General features: G+C 35.9%; 1 protein-coding gene across 3 annotated transcripts in view; it reads left to right on the forward strand.

Moving 5' to 3' along the window:
- The window catches only part of LOC136028381 (rab11 family-interacting protein 4B-like), a 109,355-nt gene that overhangs the window by 54,820 nt on the left and 28,332 nt on the right, over positions 1–26,203 (forward strand). For all 3 annotated transcript variants that reach the window (XM_065706208.1, XM_065706191.1, XM_065706200.1), the window contains exons 4-5: positions 510–581; positions 9,619–9,657. In XM_065706208.1, the coding sequence (XP_065562280.1) occupies positions 510–581; positions 9,619–9,657 (111 nt within the window). The remainder of the gene's footprint in view (positions 1–509; positions 582–9,618; positions 9,658–26,203) is intronic.

A 26,203-nucleotide genomic window follows, 5' to 3' on the forward strand; every position in this document is an offset into this window, starting at 1 on the left:
AATAGTAATATAAACTCTTGGTCTCAAAAATGCATTTATGGGAAACAAAAAGAGCATGTGCTATTTTTATTTAACTTTTTTATTATATGTCCATTGATACAGTGACATAAATATGAGACATATCTTAGCATAAATTACAAGCAACAATTCAAATAATGGTCTAGAATTAGGAATAGTTTAATGCTAAAATTAAACAATTGAGACGACGATTTTCATTTGTATTATATGAGTATGTGTCTTTATTTCTATGCAAACTGATTTTTTTTTTTTTTCGTTTCTTTGTTTGTTGTGTTCCACTATAATCTATTTCACAAATGCTGGGCAATACAATAGTAAAATTGTGGAGATTGCAATATATGTTTATTATATACATAAATAAATATTATTTATATCCCCATCTCTCCGTGTATTTAGACGTCCTTTTAATGATGTACCAACTGTCATGCATATGCTTTTCTTTTACTTATCTTAAACTTTATAGTTATTCGTTTCATATTTGAACGTTTTAGGTCTTCACTTGCCAACAAAGCTGGCTTCCGACGGGGTTACTCTCTTCGAAAAAGCAGGAGGGAAAGGTCAAGGTGAGTCATTTCTCTATTTGTCCTTTGTCTTGCAAGATCTCTAGCAACCACTTTTCATCTTTCATCTTTTTTATTTTCTTTTTTAATCCCACCTCATCTCGCACTAACTTTTAAAAAACAAAAACTACTTTTAAAACATTATAAATTCTAAATGCAACCTACACACTATATTTTACATTAATTAGCAGCACAAAAAGTGGTCTTTGCATAATTGTACTTTTACCTTTATAGATTTTAAGTTATGTATAGGTTAGTGCGGAGATATACCAAAATGATAAGAGAAAAAACTCAAATTCATAAAGAACCTAGCAAGATCTTCCAGCGCTTCCCTACATAATCATAAAGCTGATCATAAAAAATGGAAATTTTTATTTTATCATTTTATTTATCTCTTTCAACTTTTGCTTTACATTGGTCCTCATATCAAAGAATCGCTGTTGCCACAGAGGCAGAATGTGAATAATTTTCTTTCTAACTATCGATTTTCCAAAAACTAACGGAAATCTGACTATCTTATATTCCAGAAAATGAATTTTAAAACAAAAATATCTGTTTTCTTTTACGAAATTCTAGGTTAAATTCAAAGAAACTTAAAGCTGTAACTAAAATCAAACTATGATAAGAATCAAATAAAGCTTGTTTCGAATTTTTCTAGTCCTATCAAGCAATGTCGAATTCTCCTTGATGTTGATAGTTTTTAACTCCTATTAAACCTTTTTTAATTCCTTAATTTAAGTTTTTCATTCATGTTAAAGATTCCTTTTTTAGTCGGGTTTCCTTTTTATTTGATACCCATAAAGTATCTTAGCAGGAATAAGTGGTTACTCGGATTCGTCAATTCAGCAATTAAATTTGTCATTTTCAAGCAAATGCTAATCAATTATTGGCTACAGTACTTTGCTCAAGTCATTACAATTCAGTTTGGACGTTTTTCAATTTAATAACAGTTATAATTCAATTCAGTGTGACAAAAATACAATCACAAAGGTAGCAAACATCCAAAAACTATCCTTGCTTAAATTTCATTTATTATTATTTATTTATTTGACAAAATATTCAAAACATCCATGACAACATAATATTCTCCAGGGTTGCTCAAGAGCCTGAATCCAGGTATCACAAAGGGGCAGTCCCATAAACATAGAAAAAAAATAGATTCTCATTCTAAATTTGATCCAATCTAAATTTCGCTAACCAACATACCAACTAACAGTAGAATTGCCTAATTACCTACAATATAAGCCACCAAATACCAATCTGTCATCGTCCTCCAATTCCTCCACGACAAAAAAAAACTTCAAAAGTATAAGATTAGAATTTTTATTGTTTTTAATGTTGTCCTCTGTAGAACCAATATCTACCCTGCAACACAGAACACCCTCTCAGCGGCGGACGGGATGTTCAAGAACTTCTTCCTAAAAATGCCAAGGTTGAATATGTGTCTGTTTTCTTCCCCGTAAGCCAATGGGCTCATGTCTTTGTTAGACAGATTTTCGCTTGGATGTAATAGGACTTCGTCGATGTAAAATGTGGGCTCGAAATTTCTTGACAGAGATCGAAATCTCTTGATACACAAAAATCGAGGACGTTTTCCTGAATATGGTGTATGATGAAACAGTTTGTGGTAACGAACTGCAGGTAAGGAGTGACTCGGTCCCATATCAACCGACTAAAAAAAGAGTTTTTATAGTAATTAAGACACCAAAAGGACTGGATTTTTATCCTCATTCTAAATATATAACATTTGTTAAGTTTAATATTATCCATCAAAAGCCACGACCCTTCCTCAACCCTCGTTCTTTACGCTAAAGTTTGCTTTTTTTGCCTAATCATTTAAGAACGACTCTTGAAACACAAGGGTCGTTTCATTGAATAAGCAGCTTTTCTAAAGCATTAATGAACTTCAGCGTAACCAACAAGGGTTGAGGAAGGAGCAGCCCTCCTCATATATGGAATTTTTTGTTCGTTTTAAGCTTTAGTATTGCTCTTTACTTTCAGTTCAAGAATTTTGTTGTTGTTTTTTTAATCACTTTCAGGAGCCAATGTAGTTCCTATTTTTTGTTTATGTCCTATCTTTTACCAATAATTTGCATTTGTAGATGAAACACTGAGGGGTCAGAAAAACAAAATTTTCTTATTGTACTGCCTCCAAGAAACAGCTTTTCTAATCATTTTCGTAAAATGATTGAATTTTCAACAGTCAAATCATTTAATTAATGTGGATGACAGGCATTGTAAATCTAAAGTTATAATTGAAAGAACAAAATGAGTGGGATCTAGTGCTATTATCACCGCCATATACCACTTGAGGGTTTTACTTTATGGTATACCATCTGTCTTCAAAAAGAAACTAAACAATCCATCGCCGGTTATTCGAATCTTTTTCAGTCTCCTTATTGCTTAAATTTATGCCGCAATGATATGATTAATTCAATTAAGGATGATTGCCATTAATTAATGAAATCACTAATTTTGGTCAAATCACTGCAACAACCATATAGACTAGGCAATTAAAATTTGATTCATCAGTTCAACGTGTGTATTTTAGCATGATTTTCTATTTGACAGATGTGTGTTTAGGATTTAAAGTTGAACTTTCAACTGGCCCAGATTAGGTTTAGCTGTGGTTTCTAGCATAGCCACGTCAGGATATTTCTCGTCTATTTACATGAAGCGGTCTATTTTAGCTCCTTTAAAACAAAAGGCGCTAAGTAGATTTTGGTTCTTTGGTTTATTTTGCGTTTCTTCTGTATTGTCGAATATCGAGAAACTGGGTATCAGAATATGCGTTCAAGAGACTTAATTTCAGTTTCATTCAGTAGTTACTAAATAATTTAGATTTTTTAGTCGTAGAATAAACACAAACATTCAAATTTCTGTGTCATGGGTAGAAATAATAGTTGTAAGTAACCAAGCAAAACTAGATTTTTAACGCAGGGCTATGAAAAGTAGTCTAATTTGTATCCGCTAGTGCTGTATTCAGGGGAAGGGGTGGTGGGTTTGAAGCCCCCCCCCCCGAAATGCTTTTTTGACTCATAAAAAGTTATAAAAATCTATAAAAATTATTAAACCAGAAGGTTGCAACAGTTTTTTTGTACCCCCCCCCCTCCGAACAAAAATCCTGGATATGGCCCTAGTTTTCGTACTGAAGATGAAATATCTGATTGTCCAACAGCTATTCCACTATCCTGAAAAAAGTCAAGTTTTTCCCTTCAGTTTCAAAAATATGTGTATATAGTAACTTCGACGGAAACCTCGTTGTAAGATTCTAGAAAAATGAATAAAATGTTGAATATTGACTGTAACTGCTGTCTTTTACTGAGATGTTGCGGTCATTGCCTGAGCCACAAAATCCATCACGAAGAAGAACCAATCAACAGAAATAATCTTGGTGCATAATTATCTTTTAAGCTTGTAATGCATTATTAAGATCACCTTTTATAATTAAAAAAAAAACGGAAAAATATTCGATTCCCCCTGTTTAATTTTGACCGCTGTTCTACATGGTTCAGGGTTTTTTTTTTTTTTTTTTCTCGTTAGCTACCAAATTGGATACTTTGCAATTAGTTTGAGGTTAAACCTTATGTGAACTAGATTAATATTTGATTCTGGTTTTCGTGGTTTCACAAATTGTTGGAGAGAGTGTTTGTGGTTATTTCTTGGTTTTAGCCTTTTTGATCTAACCGTTCTGGATTTTTCTGTATCGTTTTTCTTTTCAGGTTAGCTAAAAGATAAGATTTTAAAATGAAATTTTGTTGGTAACATTTTGGAGCTTTTTAGCACTCTTAATGTCTACATAAATCTTTGAATACATATTAGGCTTTCATGTTTATGTGTTTTTTGGGGGCACTCTTTATTCGGATCTTTTTTTCTGAGTTGAAGAAGTATCGTACTGAAATTCGTGGAACTTTTTGGAGTCTATTTGTTAACACACCTTCATTTTGTCTCGGTTGTAAAAACCAGCTTAAAATTTTATTTTTGAAACAGTCTTGTCGTTCCTGTCAAGGATCTGGCTTAGGTTCGAAGGTTGATTCGCGACAATGGAAGCGAATTCTGCGGTTTTGTTTCCTTCGTGCGCGTAACGTGCAATTTAGTTTCAACCTTTGTGTCAGTATGCATAGGTGTGTTTGGATTTTTTATTTGGTCTTGCAAATCCATGAATATCAAGTTCTGTTAGGGTTATTTTAAACTTAAAAGAAATGAAAAACGCTTTCTTTGCATTGACTACAAAACAAATATTTAGAAATGACTTATGCGTAACAGAACTTGATTTTAGTATTAATTTCCAACGGGCTATGTACGTAAGCGCATATATCTAAAATATTTGGGTGAGGAGCATTGAAGTTACTCGTTGGAGGAGGTTTAGAAGAGGTGAGAGTACTTTTAGAGGTATATTTTTCAAATCAATGTAGGAGAGCCCTTCGCACGAATTTAAGGGGGGATCCATGTTTGAACAGGCATGGCTACATGCTAGCTCTTTGATCCCTACGCACTAAAGGCATGGAGACAATCACATAGATGTACACATCGAAAAACAATTTAAATCCATCTGAAAGAATTTCTGAGGGATAAATTTATGGACTTAAATGTCTCAACACCAATGCTTCCTCTTTTAATCATAAATCTTAAAGTGTTTAAATAGGCTTACATTCTCTTTTCTTTGGTTTATAGGAATTAAGAACATTTAAAAACTTTCTAAGAAACACGGCATGGTACTTGGATTGTCCCAGATTTCCTAGGAGTTCTGGTCGTCGTACCCTCACTTGTTTATAGTAAATATGCGCCCATTTTTTCAGGTACGACTGGTAGCTTTAGGAATTTTGTGCAAATCAATTGTTTCCGCCTTTCGGTTTCCTTGATTCTGGATTGTCCCAGATTTCCTAGGAGTTCTGGTCGTCGTACCCAAGTTCTCACTTGTTTATAGTAAATATGCGCCCATTTTTTCAGGTACGACTGGTAGCTTTAGGAATTTTGTGCAAATCAATTGTTTCCGCCTTTCGGTTTCCTTGATTCTGGATTGTCCCAGATTTCCTAGGAGTTCTGGTCGTCGTACCCAAGTTCTCACTTGTTTATAGTAAATATGCGCCCATTTTTTCAGGTACGACTGGTAGCTTTAGGAATTTTGTGCAAATCAATTGTTTCCGCCTTTCGGTTTCCTTGATTCTGGATTGTCCCAGATTTCCTAGGAGTTCTGGTCGTCGTACCCTCACTTGTTTATAGTAAATATGCGCCCATTTTTTCAGGTACGACTGGTAGCTTTAGGAATTTTGTGCAAATCAATTGTTTCCGCCTTTCGGTTTCCTTGATTCAGGCTGATTCCAGTGTTTAAACTTCCGTCCATTTTTATATCCTGATGGGTGTGCCCGTGGGAATAAGAATGAGAGAATGATTTTGCAGATTTTCAATCGCAATTGTTAGCTTCAAACTTATTAAATTAGCCTTTTGATTGGTTGTTATCTAGTTTAGCATGGTCAATTTTCTTTAAAGACACGTAAAATTCCTGAAATTCTCTTCTTTTGGATTAAACGTTAAATCAGGAGCGCCAGTTAATAGGGTAGGGGACAATTACCCCTTTGATGTTGAAAACTTTCTTTTTTGTTTCCCAGTTAATTGAAAATACAAAATTGAACCCCCTCTCGCCGCATCCTAGATTTTGAAAAACATTTTTTTTTATTTTCGTCATAGATTTTCCAGAATGCCTTTTTTGTATCTTTATTTTTAATAGTCGAAAAAATTTAAGATTTAATATTTATTAAAATAAAAACTTAGCCTCCCTTCCATACATTCTCGTGCTATTGACGACCCTGCGAAAAATAAACTACTCTTCTTTGTTTTTTTTTATATTTTTCCTTTGAAGCATTGATGACAGAACCTGCCAAATTACTCGATATGAATGTCATATCTCACTTAAATTACCTACCAATGAGAAAAAAAAAACAAGATAAAATGCACAATTATAAGCATATAAGCCTTATCTTACCATCCCTTTTCTTATCTTTTGATTAGACTACTCTTTTATCAAAAACCTGAAAGTCCTACCTCAAGTAAATATAACTTTTGCATATGGGTATTTTAGTGAATCTATTTTCTGTACTAAGTTATAAACATAAAATTTAAATTACATACAAGTCCTTTTTGTCATTTTATTTAACATGTGTTCGTAATAGACTTATCTTATACAAACTATTTTCTCTTCGAAATTTTGAATTGTAGGGCTATTGCAGGGTTGCAGCGATAGCAGCAACCTAGTAAATAGTAAACAACGGCCCATAGTAACCAAAAGTTTAAAAAATCGTTAAAAAAACTGTTCGGTGGGAAAAAATTCTGTTTGCAGCTGATTCAAGAATGGTAGCTATTATTATGATTAATCTTAATAGTAAATTGCTATTTCAGAATTTTGAAAAATTATATAAAACACCTAAAAAATAATGTTAGATTGAAACAAAAATGGCATCATTAGAATTGCCATTGTCGGAAACCCATAAGAGGAAACTTACAGTCTCCATCTTGAACATAAAGAAAATCATTGTTTTCATTACATGGGTTTTTATTCATGTTTTTTATTGCAATGTTTTTATTACAATCATTGTTTTATTACATTTTTTTATTACATTGTTTTTATTTCAGTGAATTGTTTTTATTCACTGATGTATTTTCTTTTTATGGCACTTGGTATTAACCAAGTGACATATAGCAATCGCAAATTCTGTCGGTCTGTCTGTCGGTCCCGGTTTTGCTACTTTAGGCACTTCCAGGTAAGCTAGGACGATGAAATTTGGCAAGCGTATCAGGGCCCGGACCAGAATAAATCGTTTTCCCGATTCGACCATCTTGGGGGGGGGAGGGGAGTGATTGGCCGGTTAATTCGGAAAAATAGAAAAAATGAAGTATTTTTAACTTATGAGCGGGTGATGGGATCTTAATGAAATTTGATGTTTGGAATGATATTGTGTCTCAGAGCTCTTATGTTAAATCCCGACCGGATCTATGACCTTGGGGGGAGTTGGAGGGGGGAAACCTAAAATTTTGAAAACACTTAGAGTGGAGGGATCAGGATGAAACTTGATTGGAAAAATAAGCACAAGTCCCAGATGCATGATTGACATAATCGGAACGGATCCGCTCTCTTCGGGGTAGTTGGGGGGGGGGGGGTAATTCTGAAAAATTAGAAAAAATGAGGTATTTTTAGCTTACGAACGGGTGATCGGATCTCAATGAAGTTTGATATTTTGAAGGATATCGTGTCTTAGAGCTCTTATTTTAAATCCCGACCGGATCTGGTGACATTGAGGGGGGAGTTGGGAGGGGAAAACCTAAAACTTGGGAAACACTTAGAGTGGAGGGATCGGGATGAAACTTGGTGGTAAAAATAAACACAAGTCCTAGATACATGATTGACATAAACAGAACGGATCCGCTCTCTTTGGGGTAGTTGGGAGGGGGGTATTTCTGAAAAATTAGAAAAAAAAATAGTTATTTATGGCTTACGAGTAGGTGATCGGATCTTAATGAATTTTGATATTTAGAAGGACATCGTGACTCAGAGCTCTTATTGTAAATCCTGACCGGCATTAAGCCTCTTATTTTCCTTTTTAAATCAATCTATTGATTCATAGAATTTTGTTAGAGCTCATGCCATATGATCTCTTGGCTCTTAGCTCTTCTCGCCTCGTCACAAGTGCCATATGAGCTCTTAGCTCTTGTTTAGGCTTCTTAATTTATTTTTATTTTCTTAACCAGTAGTAGGATACTGGAACATCATGATGAGCTGCTTAAGGGCTCATGCAAAGCTAATTTTCATGTCTAATTGCTTTTTGTAAATTTGACTTTATAAACGGAAAGGTTAGGAAGCATGAAAAGGGCATTATCTTAATCTCCATGGTAAAAGCCCTGGGCCTAAGGTATACAATCCCCCTTCTCAGACCCCTTAATATTTTTCATGAATAGTTTTTGTTTGTCAAATAATCTCAGTTCTTCTAAAATTTTGAAGTCCGAGAAGCACAAATAACGAAGGTGTTCTTTTTTTATCAGAAGCTCCAAATTTTTTTCAATAATCTCCATATATTTCAGGTAGGAAACTATTTCATAATTAACGACTTTTTTTGGATAATATACCCCTTAAACTCCCTGTTAAATGAAAATCCATATTTTTTGTAGGGAAAGCTCGTGAAGGAAGTGAAGGCAAACCTGTGTATTTGTAAAGCCTTATTTTCGCAGAAAATCATGTGACTTCTTGAGTTTCATCACCCTGAAACAAAATTTTTCGTTTAAGGTGTATTGTGTATATTTTTATAACCTAAAAACGAACGAAATTTATGAAAAATAAACAAAGTATTTCTGACGGAAGTAAAGTAGCGGAGACGAAACGTAAAACGAACGAAAATTACTGCTTCGCATTTTAGCCAACATATTTCTGCAATATCGATTCAAATAAATTGACTCGTAATATTTTCCCTAAATTTTTATGATTCTGAAATACTAATGCTTTACTGAAAACTCTTCTGACTTGAGGTTTTGAGAGAATCAAAAGTGTATACTAAAATTTACTGATTTCATGGCCGGTGAAAGATTATTGAGAACCTTGCAAAAGAGTCCTTTTCCGCTGGGTACTCATTTTCTGCTCCTAATCATGTTTTGTTGCGTCGATTTTGTGTTTTCAATGAAGTGCTAGTTTTTCAGATTTCTACAGTTAATGGTATTAAAATTGTTAACAATTTGATCCCATAATGTAGGATGGAAAGACAAAAAGAATCAGAAAGCAGCTTCTGGATGTGACTAATTAGGAAAATGCCATCCCATTCAATTTTTCTTATTTTTCCTATATTGACTAATTTTTTTTTGGCATGCCCAGAATACTGTAAGAAATGTACGATGGAATCAATGGTTTTTGTAGATAATTAGCTGGAAATTAGTTGTGGTCGAATAGTTTCTCTTACGCGGTTTGACCACTGCTGGTTGATGCTATTCAGTGACTGTTTTTGTTGGTAACTAAGTGGACTAATCTTAAAATTGTGTTTATTTTTGTCTTCTTTTTTAGCTTGCCGTTCCGCAGTGGTAACTTTGGCCCAACATCACGGTGAGTTTCTATTTCCTGCTGATTTTATTTATTTTGTTCTTTTGATCTGCTGAGTCGTTTATTCTAGCAGGAAGTAGTAGTATTCTTGGACCTTCTTTTTTTATGTGGATTTTGAAATGAATTTGATAGAATACAACCTTGAAAGTATTTTGTTAGCTTAAGTTTTCTCTTTATAAGCTCTCTTACGCATTTCCTCTTGCTCGTCCTTTCGCTACATTTCACTCCGTCCTTTCGCTTCCTTTTTCTATAGTTATTGACGTGACACAATGTCTTAAAATTTAACAAGAAGTTTAACAAAGAAAATAAGATTGATGATTGGGCTAAGATCATAGATCAAGTTACGTTAGGAGAAATGATGAATGAAGCATTATCCCTTAGTAGAAGTTCCTTGTTATATCCTTGATGCTAAATAATAGAACATTTTGTCAGGTCAGAAGTGTAATTATTATAATATGTATTAAATGTAAAATCTCAGGTTTTGTTTTCGAATGGAAGGAAAGAGTGACATCAAAACTTAGAATTTAGAAAATTTGTTTTTTATATGAAGTTGCTGTCCTCTCCTCAACAGTGACCTCAATAGTGAGGTAGGAAATGTGCCCCCTCGACCTGTCCGATTAAAAAAAAACACCTTTTTCGTAGGACATTTTCATTGAAAAGTGCCTTTTATTAGTATTTTCGTTCGACAAGTTGAAAAATTGCCCCATCTCAGATTAAAAAAAAAAAAATAATAATAAATTTGGCACCTCCCTTTTTTATGTGCACTGACGCCGCTGCTCCTCAACCTCCCGTTTTTTACACCAAAGTCTGAATTTGGTCCCAGATATTTAAGAACGACCGCTCAAACATAAGAGCCATTAAATTGGAATAAGAAGTATTTTAAAGCACTATGGAACTTCAGCTTAAAGAGGAGGAAGGAGAGAGGGAAGCCACCCTCATATGTATGATACTGTTTGCTTGTTTTAAACTTTAACATCGCTCTTTACTTTCATTTGAAAGAAGAACTAGTTTTTTTTTTTTATCCAGCTTGTGTTCGTTTTTAATAGCGTACCCAAGGTTATCCTCTGGGTTTTGTTTGTTTAGGTGTACTTTTTTGGGCTGAATAAGCTCTTCCTAGCTATGTTGTTATGGCTGCTTCCCCATCTTTGTATAATATTTCCGGCATGAGTATTTGATGTGCTTGAGGTAGTAGGTTTGAGATTGCTTATGGAGGACGTCGGCTCTTGTGGATAGAAAAACATCGCATGGGGTTGAAAACCATGTAGTGACCAAACTGCACTGGTGGAACCCTTTGTTTTTCTAAGGCTATAACAATTTTAGTGATTTAAATAATATTAAAAATGTGAATTGGAACGTTACAACGCTAAAAACCAACTATCATAATGAGATTTTTGACTGACAAATTCAGACGTTTTGAACTGGACTTATTAAGTGTTTCAGAAACTCCCAGGGAAACTTCAAAATTTCATGTTGTCTCCCAGGGTCAGGAAACATGAAATTACTTGAAATTCAATTCATTTATTAAGGTGGAAAGGAATGGACACGTAGGCTGGGAGTAGGGCTTGTGATAAATAATCAAGCTTCCAAGTCTTGCTTAGGTTTTGAATGTGTTAATATTAGAATTCTAGTTGCTCATTTTGTGACTGAAAATTGCAGGATATCAGTCATAGTGGTATAGCGTATGTCCCTTGAGAACTGATTGACAGAAATATTAGTGGGTTTTTTGTAATTGTCATTAGGAAAAAAAAAAACAGCGTCGAGCCTATGTTTTAAAAAATTCAGTTTTTACGTCTTTATTAAAAAAGATTTTGCCTCCCTACATTTTTGTGAATTGGTGCCCTATGGAAAGTTAAAATTGTTAACAGGGGGACCAACCTAAGTCACCTACCTAGCTGGGCCGCAGACAACCGTCCAAGTCTTGCCCACGCCCATTACATCGCTGTATCATTCCAATGCAAAAATAAACCCTTAAAGAAAAACAGGAGGAAAGGTTAGAGGCTACTAAAAACGTATAATTATGCTTCACAAAACACTTGAGTATTCCAATTTAGGTAATTTCAAATGCTGAATTAGTTCATCTTTCGGGACGGTTTTTTTTCATAATTTCACTCTTTAGCTTGTTTTGCCTCCCACCGACATGCCGCCCGGAGCGCTTGCACCCTTTCGCACCCCCCTAGATTCGGCTCTGCTGTTTGGTTTTTTGTTTGTTTGTTGTTGTTTTTTTTTGTTTTGTTTTTTTGTCATTGCTAAGTGAACGTTTACGGTCCAGATGGCTAAAAAATCACTTGTTTTATATTACCTGGTTTTTACGTTCCATGAACGTGCTGTAAACACATGACATATGCTCACTTTTAATTGAAAGAGTTTGTGACCTTCAGGCCACACCTGTACCATTTTTGTGAGAAATATAAAGTGTAGAATTAAACATCTCTCCTTCGAGTTAAATGCGATAAGACAAATACCTTCTCTAATTAAAGGTCGATTCTAGCGTTTCAGTAAGTGTTCCTGTAAATCATTCATCGACTTTCGAGTTCAGTAAAAAGCTGAAGACTTGTTCTGTTTTTGCCTGAAATCTGTTTACATAGCAGCAATTGTTGCTGGGGAAGCAATTGGAAAAGTATGAGAGGTATATTAACTAAACCAGGATCATGAAAGTGGCTGGTATCGACAATGTGGGGTCAATATAATATAAACAGTAGTCAATAGCACACAGCTGGCTGAACAAGCATAGGAATGCTTTTCCTCCATTCTCCCTAATTCCATAAATCTGGGAAAACGTTCGAGGACTAAATGGTGCTATTTGTCCCAATATGGTGTCTTAAATCCTGGCATACGCCTGGTGGTAAACTGGCCTATACTCCTTAGGTTATCAGTCAGATTTGATCCAACAGATTTGGCTTCAAAACTAAATTGCACTGTACTTTAATTAACAACTGGGAATAAATCGAGCAGAAACTGGAAATTTAAGATTTTCAGGAAAAGTGGCCATGCAGCTATTTGGCTAGTATCGATGCCCCATTCAATTAGTAATGGAAAGCGGCTACTGTTTGTGGGTTGGTGTCTAACTCCTAGTCCTAGTCTAGGAGTTAGTCCAGGGACTAACTCCTGGGACTCAGGCTGTCCCAGAATCCATGGATAGTCTGAGGACTGGTCAAAACCTCTTGCTGTCGGCGATAGATGGTTACAAAGCAGCAGAATATCGGACGCTAGATTAGATAGATGAAGAGACCAAAACAAGATCATTGTTTGAACAGAAATGATGCAGAATTTGCAGGGCTTACCATGAGCATAATATGGCATTCCTGCATGAATTCTTAGTCTTGATCTTAAGTATTTCAGTAGTTCAAGATGTCTTGACACACGAAATATCGACAAGAAAGATTTTACTATTAAGACAGTGTTTATTACTGCCATATGTTGAAGGAGCGAAATCCATGTCCTTTTTATAAACAGCCAGGCCTTGGGAAATAACTTCTCCCTGTGGAAGATAAAGACCCAGCTTTATGTCCATTGAGTCTTGTCTTTATATCCAAGACGTGAAGCATCGGGACATACACTCTCCACTCCTTCCTCATAAGCAGAACTGGCTCAGGGCCACTTAGTTTTCTATCTTCCTATTGCACTAGAGCCCGACGTCGCGCCTTTTTTCTTTTCGATGGCGAGTAGCTGGCTTTTAGGGAACAAGGCGGTGCGCCACCGGGCGACGCCGGGTTTTCTTATTAGGAAAGAATTTTGAATCTGTTCAAAAGACCCGAATGATATATCATTCAAATTCAAATAAACAGACGAGTCGGATAAAGCCCTTTAGAACCGCAAGGGTACGTACTACCTTGTGACATAAGTAAATTCGAGGAATACTTGACACAAGTAAAAACGCTCAAAGTCTGTGGGATAACATCATATTTGTCTTTGTACTCAGTGAAACCCTGTAATCACAGCATCATAACTTTCAACCCAGTGTGTTTCTCAATAGTGAAACAGCGTTAGTTCCTCGTGTGCAGGAGAACACAAAAGACACCAAGGACTCAGTTCGTTTGGGGGAAGAGAAGATTCTCTTCTCTTCCCCTAAACGTTAAAAAATGTTAATAAATTGAAAGGGAGTAGCCGATCCGGACTAGTCCCAGTTAAAGATAGAAATGGGGTCACAATTAGTGATAAGGAAAAAGTTAAAGAAAGATGGGTGGAACATTTTGAGAATGTGCTAAACCGAGATACAGTTGCAGGAAAAGATATAGATGAAAATGAAAAAGTTTGTGATACCTTGGATGTGAAGGAAGATTTGTTTAGTGAGGAAGAATTAGCGACAGTACTAGAAGGATTAAAAAATAATAAGGCCCCAGGTGCTGATAGTATGATTAATGAGTTCCTTAAATATGGTGGCTCTGAGGTTAGGAATAAGCTACTGAAGATTATGAACATGATTTTTGAAAAAGGGGAAGTACCCAATGATTTTAGGAAAACCTTAATTAAACCACTGTATAAGAAAGGTGACAAGAGTGAATGTCGGAATTATCGAGGCATTAGTCTGGTCTCTGTAGGTAGCAAATTACTGAGTAATATGATACTTTTTAGACTGAGACATGCTGTAGACAAAGTTTTAAGGGAAGAACAATGCGGTTTTAGAAAAGGTAGAGGATGTGTCGACCATGTTTTCACTCTTAGGTTAATAATTGAGAAGTCCCTTCGTTGTCAAACACCTTTGGTCCTTAGTTTTATCGATTATGAGCAAGCTTTCGATTCTGTTGATAGAACAGCGTTAACAAAGGTCTTATCGTTATATGGTATACCAGAAAAATACATTAAAGTGATTTGCGCTATGTACGAGAATAATACTGCTGCGGTTAAGGTAGGAAATGAGGTTAGCAACTGGTTTTGTATTAAATCAGGAGTTAAGCAGGGTTGTGTTCTATCCCCCTTTATATGGATCATTTTGATGGACTTCGTCTTAAGGAGCACAGGAAAGGCAATTGGAGACCATGGAATCAAATGGGGAGGAAGAACGCTCCTGGACTTAGATTATGCTGATGATTTAAGCATATTAGATGAAAGTGTGAGCAAAATGAATGAATTTTTAGAGGTTTTACGAGTTCAGGGTGCTAAAATAGGCTTGAAAATTAATGTTAAGAAGACTAAGTCACTAAGGTTAGGAATAAGTGAAGATGAACAGGTGACCTTAGGTAACGAAAAGATTGATCAGGTTGGGAGCTTCAGTTACCTTGGTAGTATTATTAGTAAAGATGGTGGGAGCAGTGAAGATGGTAAAAGTAGAATAGCTAAAGCTCAGGGTGTTTTTTCACAGTTAAAAAAAGTTTGGAAGAATAGAAAGATAAGCCTACAAACCAAGATTAGAATATTGGAAGCTACAGTGATGACAGTGGTCAAATATGGCTCTGAAGCATGGACACTCCGAAAAGCAGATGAAAATTTACTAGATGTTTTCCAGAGGAATTGCCTACGGATTGTTCTGGGTACCCGGCTGACTGACCGTATTTCAAACAGTAGGTTGTACGAAAAGTGTGGTTCAATCCCGCTTTCTGGAGCTATAATGAAAGAAAGGTTGAGATGGCTAGGCCACGTTCTACGGATGAAGGATGACAGATTACCGAAGATTGTCCTTTTTGGCCAACCGTCTGGGGCTACACGGAAAGCAGGTCGTCCTTGTCTGGGTTGGGAGGATGTCATAAATAAGGATTTAAAGGAAATGGGAACTTCCTGGGAGGGTGTAAAGAGGGAGGCTTTAAATAGATTAGGTTGGAGGAGGAGCGTGCGTAGCTGTGTTGGCCTCAGGCGGCTTGGTGCTGCAGTGAGTTATTAGTAGTAGTAGTAGTTGCTTGTGGCGAGAGATCACTTTCCGGGTTAAAACCAATAAAAAAAAACTATCTGATATTAACAATACATCAGGATAGACTAAATAGTTTAGCAAACAGGCTTACTGAAAGTGAAGAAACAAGGAACAATTTTAAAACCGTTTTAGAAGCATTTGCAGAAAAAAAAATTTGAAATATATAAATTCATGTGCCCATATTCGTTGATGTAAATTTCAAAAGGTATTTTCAGCATTTTCATAATATTTAGGGTACATAAACGTAAATTAACGTTATCACAAAATGCGTACACAAATGAACAAAAGGGGGTAAAACTGTAAGCTCAAAATGAAAAAACTGGACCATCAAATGTGACAAGATCAAGAGAACAACCTGAGAAATGTAACTATACAACAGGTGATAACGAAATGGACGACAGGTAATAATGAACAACCTAGATCATCAAAAGTGACAATACAACAACTAAGGCAAAAGGCACTGAAAAAGGTCTGAAGCAATGATAAACGAAAACGAAGATCAAAGAGATATGTAGCTAAAATATCAGCGAAACCGACAATTAGAACAAGTATAAAATGAAATTGAAGACCATAGAAATATGCAGTTAAAAGATAAGTGACAGCGAGAATCCCAACGACTCAAAAACGAAAGTGAAGGGAAAAAATGCGGCTACAAGACATGTGATAATAGGATCAGAACGATCCAAAATTAAAATGAAGGACATGGAAATGTGTGGCTAGTAGATATACGAACGCGAGAACAAAGAAAAATGCAGTTAGAAGTTAATCAGCAGTGATAGTTACATGCAACAGCAGGAATCAGAATTTGTCAAAGATAAAAGTGAAGATCAAAGGATTGTGAGGCTAGCAGACACGCAAGTATCAAGATTGTCAAAAATGTCGATGAAGAACAAAGAACTGCTGTTAAAGGACAGCGAGAATCAGAACAAGTCAAAAATTAAAGTGCAGAAGAAAAAAGGTACTTGTGTACATAATATTACACACTCGAGAACAAACCGGTTTTATCTGTCTGTATTAAGAGACGATTAGCTGAAGCTCGGTGGAAAACAAGTAAAGGGTGACCAAATACATTAAACTTTTATAATTTGGGTGTATATTTGCACCTTAAGGGTGTAATCAGAAGAAACAAAATTCTTACTTTATAATATGCAGAATTATTTTAGCTAGAAAACTTGCATCCAGACACCCTATACTTTACCTCCTCCCCGCTAATGTGCAAATATATAGCCCGTATTTGTTTCTAAAGTATTATATTTTCATCATAATATATTTTATTAGCATTAAACTAACTCCACTTCTCGAGTGTGTACAATTATGTACACAAATACCAAAAAAATATTATGTTAGAAGAACTGCAACCATCACAATCTTCGATGCCAACAAATTGTGGCATAAAACCCAGTGAAAACCTACAAAGATGTCGTAAACTACGCTAATGTTATTTACAAGTCATTTGGACCCTTCAACTCTGTATGTATTCACTGTGGAGTCCCCTATTATCCCACAGGAAAAGTAGCCAGCAAAGATGATTTACTTGGGTGCTGCCGCCTTCTTTGTCGAATTGCATTCCTGCATCAACAATTTCCAAATGAATTTGTTTGGCCTGTTACAGGACATTACTTGCTCTCTGTAGAGTTCCACGAACATACGGAACTGGAACTCGTGTTTCGCTTTGGCTTCATTCAACGTAAGGGATGATCAAACCAAAAATAGTCATAATGTTTTCAGGTTCAAAATAGCCGGACAAATTTATCACAAAATCAATTTAGCAGCATGCTCATCAAAGACCCCTGTATGTGATTTTGGACTTAATTCATGTGGCTAAATGTACTTTTAGACCTCAATGGAGAGGCTAAAGAATACCTTACACATCTTTTAAACATATAAGATCAGCCGTAACCCAACAGATCTCTAGGAAGAAACATTGTGAGACACAAACAGCTATTCTTAAAGTTACATGAAAGAGCGATATATATATATATATATATGTATATATATATATATATATATATATATATATATATATATATATGTATATATATATATATATATATCTTCTATATATATAAAAATAAGTTGTCTGTCTGTGTGTCTGTCTGTCAGGTGAAGTCATGTTTCTGTGTCGACTGACGTCATGAAGTTAGTTGTCGTCATTTTTGCTATGACGGTGACGTCATTAAAGATATTTAAGACATATATGTTCACGTAGGAATCTATTAATGTTTAAGTTTAAAATGACTGATGAACTTACAATGGCAAAAGCCGATGAAGATGCTCAAAGAGTCTATACCAAAAAACTTGCTGCTGATAGAGAAAGTCAGAAAAGAAAGCGTGCCGAGGAATCAAAAGAACAGCAAGGAAACAGGCTTGAGGCTAAAGAACGCAAAACCGCGCAGTTAGATGAAGATCCACCTGGACAGCGAGAGTCAAAACATATCAAAACTGAAAATGATAGCGATGATGATTGGGTTTGGGATTTTGACTTGGATAAGGTCATCAATGCCTACCAGATTTTAGTTAAAAAAACAAAGGTTCGGCGATATGTATTTCATAGTGAAGCTGAAAAATAAAGAAGAAAAAGAAAACTGAAAAAAGAAAAAATGTAAAAAACTAAAAAATACTAAAAAGAAAAAACACTCAAAGAGAAATTACAGACCGGGACACAAATGACGACCGGGACAGAGGGAATATAAATAACGACCGGGACACTCAAAGAGAAATTACAGACTGGGATACCGGGACACAAATGACGACCGGGACACAGGGAATATAAATGACGACCAGGACACAGGTATTTAAGAATATCGTTCAAAGACAAATTTTTAATTGTAAGAAGACCGTTGAAAGAGAAATTTCTAATTGTAAAATGACTGAAGAACCTACAATGGCAACACCCGAGGAAGCTGCTCAAAACGAATGTATTCAAGCCGAAGTAGCTGAGTTGGTAAAGCGTTATGTTTCAGGTTCTAGGTCCGAGAGGCTCCAGGTTTGAACCTTGGCTTTAGCATTAATACAAAAGAAGAAAAAAACTAAAAAAGGTAAAAACTACAAAAAAACCAAAAAGAAAATATATATATATATATATATTTATATATATATATTTATATATATCTATATATATATATAAATAAGTTGTCTGTCTGTGGATCTGTCAGGTGACGTCATGTTTCTGTGTCGACTGACGTCATGTTTTCGACTGACGAAATTACAGACCGGGACATCGGGGCACTAATGACGACCGGGACACCAGCACATAGGAAATATAAATGACGACCGGGACACAAGGAATGTTCGATTAGCAATCACCATCAACAAAGCACCGGGACACAAATGACGACCGGGACACAGGGAGTATAAATGACGACCAGGACATAAGTAAAAAAAAATTAAAAACTAAAAAAAAGGTAAAAACTACAAAAAAACTAAAAAGAAAAATAACTAAAAACTAATAAAAAACTAAAAAAACTAAAAAGCTAAAAAAAAACTAAAAAAGAAAATAAAATGAAAAAGGAAAAAAATAAAGGAGAAAAACAAAACTAAAAAAAGAAAAAAAAACTGAAAAAAGGTAAAAAACTAAAACCTAAAAAAAGACCAATTCAAAAGCGAATGTATATACAGACCGGGACACAAATGACGACCGGGACACCGGGACATGACGACCGGGACACAGGGACACAACTACAACAGGGACGCCGGGGGGCTCAGGGGGATATATAAATGACGATGGCGACACAGGATATCGTCGATTAGCAATCACCATCAACAAAGCTCAAGGGCAATCATTAGAATCATGAGGTATAGATCTGAATACGGATTGTTTTCCCACGGACCATTATATGTTGCATGTTCAAGAGTCGTTAAACCTGACATTCTATTTATATGCACAGACAATGGGACAGCAAAGAATGTTGTATATTCGCAAGTTCTACGTAGTTAAAAATATATATATATATATATATATACATATGTATATATATATATATATATATATATATATATATATATATATATATATATATATATATATATATATATATATATATATATATATATATATATATTCACAGGTGGGACATAGGGACACAACTACAATGGCGCGTAACGACTTACGCGCGCGGGGGGCTATATATATATATATATATATATATATATCTATATATATAAAAATAAGTTGTCTGTCCGTTACGCCAGATTATATCTTAAATATATATAAAAATGAAACTAAACTGAAAAGCAAACTGAAACTAAAAATGTAGAAACTGGGAATTGCATAAATATTTCTATATATTTTGACAATAGATTAAAGTAATTCGAAAACCTTATAACAGATATTTATAATTTTGAGTTTTATTATAAATTGTCGAGTGTTTGCATGCTTGGCACGTAAAATTTTTTTCTAACATCAATGTTAGAATGAACACTGAAAAATTGAAAAACATTGAAAAAGATAGAATGTTACCAAAAAGCAAAACCAGGCTTGCGGTTCAAAGAGAAATGGCCAGATTAAGAATGTGCAATTTACGTCAACGAAGGCGTGTCGAGGAACTACCAGAGCAACGCGAAACCAGACTTGCTTCTGAAAGAGAAAGTAAAAAAAGAAGGCGTGCCGAGGAATCAAAAGAACAGCAGGGAAACAGGCTTGAGGCTGATAGAGAAAGTAAGAAAAGAAAGCGTGCCGAGGAATCAGAGCAATCTGAAAGTTATCGCCTGGCATTCAGGTACAACCCAGTCGATGATTATAGCTTGAGTAGATGTGTTCAAATCGGGACAATGTCTAAAATTTGTCCCTATTGCAAGGCCTTGAAATTCAATGGTGAAACAATGGGAATGTGTTGCGCCTCAGGAAAAGTTAAACTTCCTCTATTGGCTGCACCACCAGAGCCATTGAAGACTTTCCTTACTGGAACTACGTCAGAATCTAAGCGTTTTTTGTCAAAAATCAGACAATACAACTCATGTTTCCAAATGACGTCGTTTGGAGCCCAAATCGAAAATCCAGATCAATTTATGTCTACTTTCAAAGTAAAAGGGCAAATTTATCATAAAGCAGGGTCCCTTCTACCATTCTCAGGCGAGAATCATAAATTTTTACAATTGTACTTCATCAGTGATAGAAATTCTGAATTGAATACACGTTGCGAAATTTCTCCCAACGTTGAAAGGACAATCGTTTCCCAATTGCAACATCTTTTCCACGAAAATAATAAGTTAGTGCGTCTGTTCAAAACAGCCATCGATTTGATGCCTACTGATACTCATAAAATTGTTATTTCCGCTGACAAAACGCCTCCTGGCCAACATGTGCGTAGATACAATGCTCCGACTATCGACGAAGTGGCAATCGTTATGGTCGGTGATCAGTTTTTACCTCGAGATATTATTCTACATAAGCGAAACGCTCAGTTGTTAAGAATTGCTGAAACTCATCGATGCTACGATGCCCTACAATATCCTATCATTTTTTGGGATGGAGCCGACGGCTATCACTTTAATATTAAATTGATGAATCCAGCCACTAACAAAGAAATGAATAAGAAATGCAGTGCAATGCATTATTATTCCTATAGACTAATGATTCGGCAGGATGAAGAAAATTATATTTTAAAATGCCGTGAATTGTTTCACCAATTTGTCGTGGATATGTATGCTAAAATTGAATCAGAACGTTTGCTATATATCCGCCTGAATCAGACCAAGCTCCGCTCTGAACAATACATTCATTTGCGAGATGCAGTTATAAATGACGGTAATACCACAAACGTTGGAAGATTAACAATTTTACCTTCGTCATATGCTGGCAGTCCCCGTCATATGCATGAATATGCTCAAGATGCTATTGCGTATGTTCGTCTCTATGGTCGTCCAGATTTATTCATTACATTTACATGTAATCGATCTTGGGACGAGATACTGCAGCTTTTACTTCAAGGACAATCGGCGGTTCATAGGCATGACATTACGGCACGTGTCTTCCAGCAAAAGTTGAAATCACTGATAAACTACCTTGTAAAACATGAAGTGTTTGGGTCAGTGCGATGCTGGATGTACTCAGTGGAATGGCAAAAATGAGGTTTGCCACACGCACATATACTAATCTGGCTACATAAAAAAAATTACTTCAAACGAAATTGATGATGTGATTTCCGCTGAAATACCTGATAAAAATGTCGATAAGGGGTTACATGATATTATTGTAAAAAATATGATACATGGACCTTGCGGTGCACTGAACGAAAATTCACCATGCATGGCCAAAGGAAGGTGCACAAAGCAATATCCTCGACTTTTAGTACCCAAAACAATTACTGGCAATGATGGTTACCCACAATATAGAAGAAGATCTACTGAAGATGGCGGTAAAACAGCAATAATAAAGAAGCGTAACGGTACCACCATCGAAGTAGATAACCAGTGGGTTGTTCCATATTCCCCTTTATTATCAAAAACATTTAATGCACACATAAACGTTGAATACTGTAATTCCGTAAAGGCAATCAAATACATATGTAAATACGTCAACAAAGGCAGTGACATGGCAGTTTTTGGCTTGCAGTCCGAAATCAAAGATTTCGATGAAATCGTGGAATATCAGGCTGGAAGATACATAAGCAGTAATGAAGCTGTTTGGCGAATTCTTTCATTTCCGATACATGAACGTAGTCCAGCTGTTGTTCACTTAGCGGTACATTTACAGAATGGTCAACGTGTTTATTTCATGGAAACCAACGTGCAACAAAGAGTCCTGAATCCACCGGATACAACATTAACAGCTTTTTTTTCGCTTTGCAAAAATGATTCTTTTGCAAAAAAACTGCTGTATACTGAAGTGCCTTCGTATTACACGTGGAATACTAAAAATAAAGTATTTGAACGTCGAAAACAGGGTAAGTCAGTCGACGGCCAACCTACCATCTTCAAAGATACCACGATAGGAAGACTCTACACCGTTCACCCCAATCAACATGAATGCTTCTTTCTACGCCTGCTTTTGGTGAATGTACCCGGTCCGACATCCTTTGAGTATTTGAGGACTGTAAATGGTACTATACATGACACTTACCGTAGTGCATGCCAAGCTCTGAATTTATTGGAGAATGACCAACACTGGGATAACTGCATCAATGACGCGTGCGAAACGTCAACCCCAAGTCAAATTCGTGCATTGTTTGGCATCATTTTAACAACTTGCTCTCCATCAGCAGCTCCTACAGATTTATGGGAAAAATATAAGTCAAAAATGTCCGAAGATATACTTCATCGAAAACAGTTAGAGACGTCAGACATGACTTTTGATTTTACATCAGAAATTTATAACTACACTTTAGTTGTTATAGAAGATTTGTGCATAAGTATGGCAAACAAACCTCTTCAGGGTTTGGGAATGCCTTCACCTAACCGTATCGCTGCTGTTTCGACATGTGTAGAATTGGATCGTGAACAAAGTTACAGTACGAGTGATCTATTGTCGTATGTACAAAATAACATTTCCAAGTTAACGTCGGAACAAAAAGACATTTATGATACGATAATGCATTGTGTCGATAACAACGTTGGAGAAATTTTCTTTTTGGATGCGCCAGGAGGTACTGGTAAAACGTTTGTGATAAAACTGATTCTGGCATCAATTCGATCTAAAAATGATATAGCGTTGGCAATTGCGTCGTCCGGAATAGCCGCAACATTGCTGCCTGGTGGAAGAACTGCTCATTCCGCTTTGAAATTGCCTCTGAACTTGCATTCTACAGAAACTCCCACGTGCAATATTTCCAAATCATCTGGGATGGGTAAAGTATTGCAGCAATGCAAACTTATTATTTGGGATGAGTGCACAATGGCACACAAAAAATCGCTCGAGGCTCTGGAGCAATGCTTGAAAGATTTGCGAGGGAAGTCGAAACCCTTTGGCAGCACCTTAATATTGCTTGCGGGAGATTTCAGGCAAACATTACCTATAATACCTAGATCAACTCCTGCAGACGAAATGAATGCTTGCCTGAAAAATTCTAATTTATGGGCACACGTAAAAACATTAAAATTAACTACAAATATGCGTGTCCGATTGTAAAACGACGACTCTGGTCAAACATTTTCAGATCAATTGCTGGCAATGGGAAACGGAAAGCTCCCAGTAGACTCAATTTCAGGACGTATACAACTACCTGCTGATTTCTGTAATTCAGTGACGTCCAAAAATGAATTGATTGAAAAAGTATTTCCGAATATTCTAAAAAATTATAAAAATAATAAATGGCTAAGTGAAAGAGCGATTCTCGCACCCAAAAATATAGACGTCCACGAAATCAACAATATTGTTTTGACCAAGATTCAAGACCAGGCAGTCCTTTACAAGTCAGTCGACACAGTTTTGGAACCAAATGAAGCGGTTAATTATCCATCTGAATTTTTAAATTCCATAGATCTTTCAGGGTTTCCACCACACGTGCTACAACTAAAAATAGGCGTACCAATAATACTTTTAAGAAATATAAACCCACCAAAGCTTTGCAATGGCACTCGACTTGCCGTAAAAAAAAACAATGGAAAACCTAATAGAGGCCACAATCCTGACAGGGCCTTTTGAGGGTGAGGCTGTTCTTATTCCTCGCATTCCCATGATTCCAACAGATCTGCCTTTTCAATTTAAAAGATTGCAATTCCCAATTCGATTAGCATTTGCAATCACCATTAACAAAGCTCAAGGTCAATCATTAGAAAAATGTGGTATTGATCTTAATACTGATTGTTTTTCCCATGGACAATTGTACGTTGCATGTTCGAGGGTCGGTAAACCTGACAATCTATTTATATGCAGCGAGAATTGGACAGCGAAGAATGTTGTATATTCGCAAGTTTTACGCAGTTAATTTGTATTTCGGAACCAAATGAAGCGGTTAATTATCCATCTGAATTTTTAAATTCCATAGATCCTTCAGGGTGTCCACCACACCTGCTACAACTAAAAATAGGCGTACCAATAATACTTTTAAGAAATATCAACCCACCAAAGCTTTGCAATGGCACGCGACTTGCCGTAAAAAAAAAACAATGGAAAACCTAATAGATGCCACAATCTTGACATGGCCTTATGAGGGTGAGGCTGTTCTTATTCCTCGCATTCCCATAATTCCAACGGATCTGCTTTTTCAATTTAAAAGATTGCAATTCCCAATTCGATTAGCATTTGCAACCACCATCAACAAAGCTCAAGGGCAATCACTAGAAAAATGCGGTATAGATCTTAATACAGATTGCTTTACCAATGTACAATTGTATGTTGCATCTTTGAGGGTCGGTAAACCTGACAATCTATTTATACGCACAGACAATGGGACAGCGAAGACTGTTGTATATTCACAAGTTTTACGTAGTTAATTTGTATTGTATCTATCTATCTATCTATCTATATAAAAACGAGTTGTGTGTATGCATGTTTGTTTGTTTGTAAAAAGAGCGTTTGCATATGACGTCATTATTAGTACATACGGCTTTGTATATGGACAGACAATGGGAAAGCCAAGAATGTTGTATATTCGCAATTTTTACGTAGTTTGAAACACATATATAAATCTATCTATATTCACAAATGGGACACAGGGACACAACTACAATGGCGCGTAACTAATATGGCGCGTAACTAATATGGCGCGTAACGACTTACGCGCGCGGGGGGGCTTGGGGGGGGCGCGAAGCGCCCCACCAACTAGGTGTTGGGGTGGCGCGAAGCGCCACCCCAACAGCTAGTATATATATATATATATATATATATATATATATATATATATATATATTTTGCATTTATTTATTTATTTATTTATATGCCTGATTGAAATTTTGCTTGAAATTTATTATATAGAGGGGGCCCCGCAAAAATTCCAATCGGGCCCTGTGCCTAGTCGATCCGGCCCTGTTCAAAACAAATCAAAGCTACTATAGCTTTTTCAATATTATCATAGATCCAAGCAAGTCAATTTTTTGTTAATTTATGATATTGTGAATTCATTTTATGAAGGAAACCAATTTTTGCGGAAATAAAACTTTGTAATCCCATAAATTCCAAATATTTTGCCACTTTGTCGTACCCTGAGTCACTTGAAAGACTGAAACTGGTAATCCTTAATCCCAAGATTAAAATTAAAAAACGAAATTTTGCAATGGAATACGCTGGAAACTAGAGCACAGGGTGGAATGACCGAGGGAATGACAAATTACGGCTCATAACGTGTGGTAGATCTTAAAAGTGAACAATCATAATAGATGTATAAAAGCAAAATAAGATCTGTAAACGGGAAATTGTTATTGCTGTGAGCCATTTCAAAGAAATTATCAAGGTGTGCTGCAAGAGATCAAGAGGAATGCTACGGGTGAGAGAATAAGGTCTTTCAGAAATCTTGTGAAATTTGTGGGGGGCCCATGCCTCCTGCATCTGTTTTTGCCTTCATTTCCATTTCCTATGCAATATAGGAGATGGCTTCATTCCTTCATTCCCTATACAATTTACCTATCAATATCTCCTTTTTTTCAATTTGCCTCCTTCTACCTCTTTCCAGCCCCCAAACTTTAATACTTAGCACGTGTCTGGTAAACTTGGATCTTTAGCGGTGCCCTAAGTTATCCGTGCCTAAGATATTACCTTTGGATGCTTATTTTGTTGTCACTCATATAAAAATGAGAAAATTTGGACAAATTTTTTAATGTCTGTGAAATAAA

The sequence above is a fragment of the Artemia franciscana genome, chromosome 1 (assembly GCF_032884065.1).
Source record: "Artemia franciscana chromosome 1, ASM3288406v1, whole genome shotgun sequence".
NCBI lineage: Eukaryota > Metazoa > Arthropoda > Branchiopoda > Anostraca > Artemiidae > Artemia > Artemia franciscana.